The sequence below is a fragment of the Cryptomeria japonica genome, chromosome 10 (assembly GCF_030272615.1).
Source record: "Cryptomeria japonica chromosome 10, Sugi_1.0, whole genome shotgun sequence".
Taxonomy (NCBI): domain Eukaryota; kingdom Viridiplantae; phylum Streptophyta; class Pinopsida; order Cupressales; family Cupressaceae; genus Cryptomeria; species Cryptomeria japonica.
The window spans coordinates 698,017,093-698,027,494 of record NC_081414.1 but is presented as its reverse complement, the minus strand read 5'-3'; the positions used below and the strand labels follow the sequence as shown (position 1 = coordinate 698,027,494).

Here is a 10,402-nt window from a genome sequence, read left to right as displayed (position 1 = left end):
CCTAGTGAAGTTTTCATTTTTGTGGATTTATATCAAGAGATATGGGAAGAGAGAGAGGTAGACATACATAGAGGGGGAAGATAAATATATAGAGGTCGAGAAAGGGAGGGATATTTGTAGAGAGCAAGAGGGAGAAGAGGGTACAAAGAGGGAAATATAGATCATATATAGAGGGAGAGGGAGAAGGAAAGGGAGAGACAGACACATATAGATAGAGGGAGAGGTAGAGAGATAAAAGTAGATAAATATATGGATAGAAAGGGATAGAGAGGAGTAAGAAAGAGATAGATAAATAGAGAGATAAAGAAATAGAGTAGGAGAGATAGAGTGAAAAAGAGAGGGGTGGGAATAAAGAGATATAAATAGAGATGTGGAGAGATAGGAAAATAGAGATGGATGGGGAAAGAGTGAGAGAAAGAAAGGAGCTGAAAGAAGCAAGTAAAATGGGTTAAATGGAAGAAACTTAAAATGGTTGATATTTTGTAGTATCTCAATACTCATGGGAAATTAAATTAGAGGCACTTAAAATGGGTTGAGTTTTTGTAGAGTGATAATTTTGTTTTGAAGCTCAAGAGTGGAAGGTCAAACAAAGTTGTGAATAACTAAAGTAGAAGAAAAAATTTGTTGACAGATTGAAGATGGAGGTTGTTGGGTTAGATGGCCAAAGGACTAAGTTAGAATATTGGGTTATATTAGCCAATACTTGCACTAAAGAGACCATGGGAAGATATCAATATGCATTTTGTTATTGATTTACCATGGATACAATGGGGACATGACTCAATATTTGTGGTAGTTGATAAATTTTTTAAGATGGATCATTTCATTCATTTCAAAAGCCTAATGATGTTTTGACATTGCAAAGTTGGTTTTTATAGTGGCGGTAAGACTACATGGTCTACCAAAGAGTATAATTTTAGAGAGATAATAAATTTGCTAGGTAATTTTGGAGGAGCTTATGGAGGAAATTAAAGAAGATTTTAAGTTTAGTTCTACACACCATCTATAGATTGATAAATAGACAAAGGCAATGAATAAAAGTTTGGGCAACCTATTGAGATGCTTCGTAGGAGATACGCCCAAGGGATGGGATTTCATATTATCACAATCATAATTTTCTTACAATAATTTTATTAATAGAATTACTGATAAATCCCTATTCATATTGTATGTGGGAGTAGTCAGAGAAATGCTTCTAAGTTGAGGAAGATGGAGAAAGGAGAAAAGAACAGTGTTGATGTTGAGGACTTTAAAAAACACATGAAGAATTTGCATGAAGAAGTAAGAAAGAACATTATTAAGATGTACTTTCACTACAATGAAAAGGCGAAAAAAAAACAAAAGTCATGGTTCACTTGAGGAAAGAAAAGTTCCTTCTGGGAACATATAATAAGTTAAAAAAGATGAAGTTTAGACCATGAAGGATTGCAAAGAAACATGAATTAGGAAATGCATACCAAGTGGAATTAACAAATCATTTACGTTCAACATTTCTTTTATGATTTGATAGAGTATCATGAAGGAGGCATTGAAGAGGGACTAAAAAAAATACAATGGAGTATTTTGGCATCTACTCTTGAGAAGGAAGAGATAGAAGAGGTATTGGATAGATATGTGGGAAGGAGTACAATAAACCTCCACTATGAATAATATATGGTTAATTGGAAAGGAAGGCCCATTGAAGATTCGTCATGGTTGTTTAAGGAAGAGGTTGGCCATCTTGATTTTTCTCTAACATTAGAGATATGACAAGGTCAGTCCTCAAATTACCTTGGGTGTCTAATGTAAGAGCATCCAGTGGTGTAAGGGAAGTCTTGCATGACCCCTAAAATGCATTTTCCTTCTATTTTGTTGGTTTATTTAGTTGTTTTGGAGCTCATGATGACACTTATGAGGTGTAGGATAGTTATAAGTTTGAACTGACAAAAAATAATTGCATAAATTTTTTAGTAAGTGGGCCTAAACTTGCATATATAAATATGAAAGCTAACACCTAGGAGTAGAATTAAAAAATAAAATGACTGGTGAAAGAATCATCTCAATATCATGTTCCATTTGGGAGATATTAAAGTTTTTGTCTTGGGAAATTTCTTCTATAAAGTTTCAAACTAAATTTGAAGACCTTAGATGCCTCAAAAATGCTTGAAATGGATGAAATGGTCTTAAAATAATTTTGGTGTTGTATATCTATTTGCAATATTTTCAATGTTATATTATAAGAGCAGATCGAATGCCCAAGTCAAATGTTATGACTCTCAAAAGTTGTGCTACAAAATTTCAAGTTTTAGATGAAAATTTTCATAGGCGAGAAAATGAATGATTAGACGTATAGCACCTAGAAAGGGGGAGCTACTCTTTCTATAACATTCTAAGACAGTTATTGGTGCCAATAAAGACGTGAACACAGGATATAGAAGATACTTCCATTTGTACAGATTGTGTCTCAAAATTGTAGTGTTTTCTTAGAGAGTTGATTATGTTAAGGACATGCGATTGTAGAATGGTAATTTATGAATATGTAATTCCATCCTATTGAAGAAATCGAAAGTGAGTTGTTTTTATTCTTAAATTTTATGAGTTATTATACGATGTTGTGCTATGTGTAAGTGTTGGGTGGTGTATCCCTTCATCACTCGACCTCTAATCAATAGACATTTTCAATTTGAACTCTCATAACTTCTAATCAGGACTGTGTTCAATTTATGCCAATTTAGAATTATTGATATTGAGATTTATTTATGTCAACTCTCTAACACCTATTATTAAGATAGTATTTATTGTTTAGTAAACATTTTAAATGCAATTATTTATTGCATCCATTGATTAAAAATTATGATCTTTACACATTATTTTTTAATAGAATAAAGAACAAGAATCAAGTTTTGTTGTTTTAAGCAAAAATATAAATATATTAAATAATAATAATACTAAAAAGTAGTACATAAAATAATAATCATAATACACCTTGTGCTTATTTTGATAAAAATGGAGACGCGCGCAAGGAAGGCTAGGGTGACGAAAACCCTAGCCGCAACAACATCAGTAGGTGGGTGCTCTTCGACCTGGGATGGAGAGGAAGGTGCAGATGACAACTATGGGAAGGATATGGATGGTCCTTTGGCTTTGGTACTTGGTTCTCAACTTGCTTGGGGAACGACTACCCTCTGCAACACTATCAGTGGTTGCTCCGATGATGGCATGGCTGTTGGGGCTTGTGGGTTTACTGATCCAGTTGAGGGTGTGGAGGAGGAGCTCCTCCTTGATACTCTGTTGGAAGACACTGAGGATGAAGAATACGTTTCCCTCTTTTCTCTTTGACAAGAAGCAAAATAAAGGTTCCAGCTGAATCGTTTTGTTTCGGGTTCTAAACTTGTTGCAGCTTGTTTTGATAGGGGTCACTTTGGGCTCATCCTTCGGAGGAGTTTTCTTCTTCCTAAACCCAAAGACCCTGCAGTGGTGGGTGACGAGGTCTCCCCTCTTTCCCTTGGAAGGACTCCCAATGCTTCTAGGATTTGTGTTCCTTCCTTGCAGAATGATAATGTTTTGTTGGGTGTGAGTCATCTTATCCCGCCTGAGGCCTCCTTCAACATTGTGCCTTCTTTCAATACTAGTGTGATGGATTCCCTAACATTTCAAGTCTCCTGGTGTTGGTGGTGTGTTTGTTGCCCCTACTGTGATGTGCTTTTTAGATTGTTGCTCCTACACATGATATAGTTGAAGGGTCTAATCTTGTTACCCCTCAACCAGGTGTGGATGTTGAGGTTGAAGAGATGTTTACTTCCCCTGACTCTTTTGTTCCTACACAGACTATGGAGGATGTGATGGAAATTGATATCCTAGACTTGCTTGCTTGCAAGATGGGGGCTTCATTCAGTAATCCTCTTGTTGGGAAATTCTGAGGGAATCATCCCAACATAGATGCCATGAGAAGATGGATGGGTCAGAGGTGGAACCTAGGAGGTAAGGTTGAGGTTGCTGCTATGCTTAACATTTTCTTCTTATTCTCCTTTTCAAATCCAAATGATTGCTCCATGAACCTTTTAGATGGTCCTTGGTTTATAGGACACAATGGACTTGTCCTTAATAATTGGGCCCCTGGATTTAATCCTTTGAAGGAAGATACTAGTAAGTTCCTTTTGTGGGTCCAGTTGCCAAAGTTTCCTTTGGAATTCTGGGGTGAGGAAGTTTTTCAACTCATTGCAAACACTTTTGGACAGTATCTTAATGCTAATTCCGTCACAAAATTTTAGAAGCGTTTGATCTGTGCTCGTTTTTGTATGCTTATGGAGAAAAACAAGGAGCTCCCTTCTCAGGTTTCTCTTCACTCCAGGTTTGGAGTGTGGGTGCAGCCTATTGTTTTTGAAGACTCTTCTATTTTTTGCCATTGTTGTTGTAAATTGGGTCACTCTAGTGCTAGTTGCCCCAATAATGAGAAATGGCAGCCTATTGGTGGCTATGACAACGCTGCTCCAAGGGCTGAAAATAGAGGGAAAGCGCCTATTGATGGTGAGAAGACAAACACCTCTTCTTTGGTTTCAAGTTTAAATGCCTGTTCTCCTCCGTGGGTGAAGAGAAAAAGCTTAGAGCTTGTTAACTATTGCTCCATGAAACAAAAATCTTTGGAACAATTTGGATTTAAACCACCTTAACTTGAGGTTGGGTGTTTGTAAGTTTTGATGTTTTTTGTTGTTCGTTTGCTATTCGTCTTGGTTGTCTCTTGTTGTTTTGTAGTGCCATTTGATCTATCCTGTTGTACAAGGATCAGGACCCTTTTGAAACTCCTCCTTTTTTTTTGTTTTTTAAGCGCAAAAAACAATCAATCAAAGCTCAAGGAGGTTTTTGAAAAAAAAAACACCACGCTTAGGGAAAAAAGAAAAAGAAAAAAAAACAATGAAACATTGGTCAAACTACCTCGTGTAAAGAATGATATTAATTTGCGGACCCCCTCTTATCTTAAACAACGGTGCATTGACAATAAAAATTCCTCATCGCCGTGGTTGGTTGGCTTTCTTTGACCATGATTTTCATGCCTGCGATATGACTCCACAAGTCCTTGCTCGGCTTCTTTGCCCTTGCTCGGCTTCTTTGCTCTTACTCATTTACTATAAATATTTGCCCATCTCTATTTGAGATAATTGTCTCTAGGCGTGAAAATGGTTGCTCTTAGAATTTGTAAGCAAACAATGTGGTCAGATTTGCCTGAACATTTGATGGAGAGAATACTGGAATGCCTTCCAGTGGACTGCTTCTTCCGTTTCAGGGCTGTTTGCAAGACCTGGAATACTCTCTTCTCATCACATCATTTCAATTCCATAGCAAGAAATAGCCAGCCATTTCTCATTCTTTGCCCTGCCAAAACCCAACTGCATCCGCTAATTTATTCTTTCTTCACTCACACTTGGCGAACCAGTTCTTTATCTTTCATACCTCATGACTACCCCATCAATTTCAGAGGATCTGCTTCCGGGTTACTCTTGGCAGACATTAACGCCAATGTTTGCTTTGGCTTTAATTCTCCAACGCTATGTGTTTGCAATCCTCTTACCCAAATGTACTCGACGCTGCCAAAAATGGTTTCTGTGAGTAGAATCATGGCTAAGGCAATTTTACCAGCAGGGAATAAGATGGACGAATATACAGTCATGGTGGTGGGCATGAGCAGCGCTGGTACAGTTGTAGTAGAAGCATATAATTCGACTACCAAGGCATGGAAAGTTGCAGGCAGCATTCCTGATGTGGTTATAAGAAACGAAAATGTATTCTTCTTCAGGGGCTCTTTGTTCGGTGTGACTGCCAGTGGGGGTATAATGGCCTACAATATTGAACAGGGGATCACCAGAGTTATGGCTATGCCCACTGCAGACACCAACAATTTGTGGGGTCGGCTTGCTTGTTGTAAGAGTGGTGTGTTTGTGGTTGGGGCAATTGAAGATAATCACTGTTTGAAAGGCGTAATTATGTGGGAGTTAGTTTCTCAGAAGACGGCAAAGGAGGACTACAAGTGGGAAGAGATTGGGAAAATGCCCAGTTTTGTGTGTGAAGAATTCAGGAAGAGTTCGAATTCAAATTGGTTTGAATGCGTGGGAGTGGGAGATAAGATCTGTTTCAGAGCTAATGAGAGCATGGAGATACTTGTGTATGATGTGAGAAAAAGGTCTTGGAATTGGCTGCCCAAGTTTCCTGCAGATATGAGATACGTGAGCATGAGATGCCTTCCACTGGAAATTATGACTGGTACTAAATTCTCTTAAGTTTGCTTGTGATTTTGCGGCGGTGCAGCAACTTTGAAGAATCAAAATTCGGAGTAACTGTAGGAAGGAGACGGACTTATACAATTGTGCACGGCAAATCCTTGTAAGTTTATTGTTTGATTGGTTTTTTTAATAAAATAAATTTCAGGAAGGAGCTGGACATATATACTTGTGTATTGCAAATCCTTGTAAATTTATTCTTTAATTGTTTATTCTTTGATCCGTGGGTTGGGTGGTCATTGAAGCCTCAATCTAAAAATGTATAAAATTTATTTACTTCAATAATTTTGGTTTGAAGACGGCTGGACTTATTTTTAATACTAAATTTCATGCTTTCAAAGAGCTCGTTCTAGGTTTTATTCGAAATCTTTGTAAGACATCTTTGGGATGCTTGTGTATCGAATGTTGTTGTAAGCCAATTTCAATAGAAAGCGATGCGTAGTTGTTGATATTTTTCCATCATTGTACACAAATGTTTGCTTATTCTTCTGAATGACAGCAATAAAGCAAACAGCTTTGGCCATTAAACCACGTAACATTTCTTCTTGTTATGTTTTATATCCGTTGTTAATTGTGTTCCCCTGCAAATTGGCCATTAAACCACGTAACATTTCTTCTTGTTATGTTTTATATCCGTTGTTATTTGTGTTCCCCTGCAAATTGCGTGAGGGGACCATTCATTGATTTCAACTTAGGTTTCGGATATAATCTGACTAGTATTTTTTGGTTTTACAATAAAATTGAGCTTTAAATCTATGAATCCACCTCCTATAATAAATCATTCGTGGTAACCGTTCGTACCGTAAGCATCCCGGCTACCATGGATGACTCTGTTTGATTACGACTCTCATGATTGCGATTATTATTTGACCGTACGGATTTCGTACCTATCCAATATAAATATTTTGCCATCCGTATTTGGTGAAATTGACTCTAGTAATTAAAAATGGGCATGCACAGAATTTATTTAAAATATTGAGAGAATTTACAAATAAACAAGAAATGCATAGCGTCAAGTTTCTGCTCAAAGTGTTATGTAATGTGTTTGATGATGGTGAAGAGTGAATGGAGTGGTTAGACTGTACATAGTAAATGTGCAATGCCAGTGACAACATCTGAGTCATGAGATTTGTTAGAATATGGACTTGAATCAGAATATCAGTGACAACATCTAAGTCATGAGATTTGTTAGAATATGAAACTGAATCAGGCGGGTAATGTTGCTCAATAATAGAAGCCAAAACTCCTAGAATAGGATTTGATATATTATTGAATAGAGGACATTGAAAACTGGATGCAATATGTTACCTAATATTACCCGCCTCGGTACAGGGGTGTCAAATGCCTTGTAGAGAAAAACATATAAAGAATACCAAATAGCTGAAAGAAAATTAAGAAAAACACACAAAATAACATATGACATAACTATTTAAGTGGTTTACCATAAAAATGGCTACATCCATTTGCAAGCAGGGAATAACATCTATTAGCTAATAACGTTTACATGGTTTGTACTCATCTATTTATACAATCATATTCAACTATCAAGTGAAGAGTCTGGAAAAATGAACAGTCATGCGACCGTTAGACTTCATATTCCTAACAATCTCCCCCTGAAGGCTAACCGACACAGCCATGCACTGTGGCATCCCCTGCTCTCCATTTCAACCCTTACAGAACCAGACCCATGAAAGATTTGAGCTTCACCAGAGACTGCTCCTGAACACTGCGGATAAGCCTTCTCCATAACAGATCCGAGTCAAAAACCTCATCTTCTGTTATGCTCCCCTTCACACTGAATAACTGATTCTAAAATAAACCCTTCATCCAAAAATGAATCTTTAACCACATAAATGATATGGTCATCTGTGCTCCCCCTTAACAGAAAATATTTTTCGTTCTCTCCTCCTGCAGGTTGAGGCGCTCTTGGTTCGCCATGAAAACTTCATACATGTTGTAACTGCTGTGTAATGGGCCTTCCACATTTGGATCGGATGCATAAACAGTAACTCCACAATGATTCCTTTCATGCACCAAATGCATCGAATCATTGCAAAGATTAAGTAACGCCTTGGACAGATAATTGACAGAACAATCCTTTCTGTTGCCTGCATTATTATTTTTAGCTCTGTGAAAGTCATAATCTGCGTCTACCATTTTTGAACGGTTTCGATTCAGTGATTCCCTATCTGAACACCTCAACACTTCATCATCGATAAACTGATCCCAGTTTCTCTCTCTAGAAAACTCTACTAGTTTACGCAAAAATCTTTAAGCGTAACATTGCCGCCTGAAGGCCCCACTGTCACGAAATCCACATTAGGCGTTACGAATCTGTTCTTGTCCAGCTTAACTTCATCCGGAGGAATTTCTATCTTTGGCATAGGCGTTACTTCTTCCCCTGCCTCAAACACCTGCTTTACTTCTTCCACCACAGACCTTCTCTCTGTTACCGTTACAGGGTCATTAAACGAATCTCCTCTGCAACTTTCAATTTTTCTACAGGTTTGATGGCAGATTCGCCCACAATCTCGGCATTGCTAGGCGTCAAGTTTGCTAGATTCACAATCTCTTTCATCAGGATGGGCCCCATGAAAGAAAGGTCCTCCATCGCAAACCGCTTCTCGACTTAATCATCGTATTCTCCATCACTTGATGCTTCACAGCCACAGGGATGAGCCATTCATTATTATCGTTGCCACAGCCATGATTGCTAAAATCGCCATCTTGACTACGACCTCCTCGTCCACCTCGACCTCCTCTGCCTCCATTCTTAGCTTCCCTTACTGCTTGTGAAGGAGGAAAGGGTTTGGATGGTAGCTTGGCCAACAATGCTTGAGGCGCAGCGACTGTTGTTGCCAGTGAGAGACTCTCATCACAAGCTTCCCACTCCACCTGCTCATCCATATTGGTTTGAATCTCTACGCCCACATTCTTAAACCCAGCCATGGGAGAAAACTGAACTAAATCATGTAAATTCTTAACTCGCGATATTCTAAGCTCGGGAAGCAATTTGACTATGACCTCAGACTCCACCATTCCTATTCGCAAGCAATCTACTACAGCTTGTCTCACAGGCTCCTCGACCTATACAATAATCTTTCTGCATGTTTACTCCCAATCCTGACGTGGCGTTGAACATACACCGCCCATAATTTTGTCTTACTCGTGCTATAGAAAAGACGATGCTCCACATTCTCCATCTCTTCATCTTCCTTTGGCTTCTCAATGGATTTAACTTTGGTCTCCTTGCGTTGCCAACTCTGCTTCTGTTGAATAGAATGCAAACTATTATTTTTATTGTGTACTTCTTCAACTGAGTCTACAGACCTCGAGGTTGAATAAAATTTCTCATTAATACTGGAAGGATCTGTTTCTTTGAAAAATCTGGAAACTACTCCTGGCTTAAACACCACAAACTAAGCCACTTTGACCGCTTATGTGGCATGTGTGGGCCCGTTTGTGTAGCCAGCGTCTGTTCCCGTTTCCGTTCAGACTGTACTCTACCGTTAATTTCAAATCCAAACTATTCCCGCTCAAAATCCCAACAAGTGCATTTGATCGCATAAAACAAGACATCGGACCTCGTTCTTCGGTTACTCCGGTGAATCAGATAGATGCAGGTGCTTCCCGAATCAGCTCTTCACCCATATGACATTTAGTTCTTCATCGGCAAGAGTTGAGAGGCATAGTACTGCTGAAGCAAGGTGGAATATTCGTGCGTAGATGTGAGCAAGGTATCTGAAGCAGAACAAATTAGCAAATGGTTTTTTTGCAGCCACGACATTCGGAACTTTGGATCAGTGTATGGATACCAATCAAAAACTATAATGGAAGGGGATTATTGGTAAATGTTACAGTCGAAAATGCTCAGGTAAACATGTATGCAAAATGTCGAAGCATAGAGTTATGTTTTTCCACATTCTCTGAGTCTGGGTAATAGGCGTGTACCCAGTTTTCATGGGTTGATATGCAATTATTTCCTTCACCTTTTCCTCGTCTGTGTCATGCATTTGCCATGCTTTTTGAGGTTTATGGATCAATTGTTTCTTCAACCTAAAAAACACAAAGCAAGCTATTGGCCAGAAATGTAGTCGCATCGAACACTATGATTGCAAGATATGCACAAAATATGTTTGTTGAAAAGAATT

The 10,402-nt window shown here is 38.4% G+C and overlaps 1 protein-coding gene across 1 annotated transcript; it reads left to right on the top strand.

The window, feature by feature from the left end:
• Positions 1-5,153: 5,153 nt before the first annotated feature.
• LOC131040460 (F-box/kelch-repeat protein At5g15710-like) lies at positions 5,154-6,251 on the top strand. The gene has a single exon (XM_057973399.2). The coding sequence runs from the start codon at positions 5,154-5,156 to the stop codon at positions 6,249-6,251; it is 1,098 nt and encodes a 365-aa protein (XP_057829382.2).
• Positions 6,252-10,402: the final 4,151 nt, after the last annotated feature.

Bases quoted from the DNA above. Each gene is read 5' to 3' on its own strand.
- LOC131040460 (XM_057973399.2), top strand. From the start codon at position 5,154: ATGGTTGCTCTTAGAATTTGTAAGCAAACAATGTGGTCAGATTTGCCT.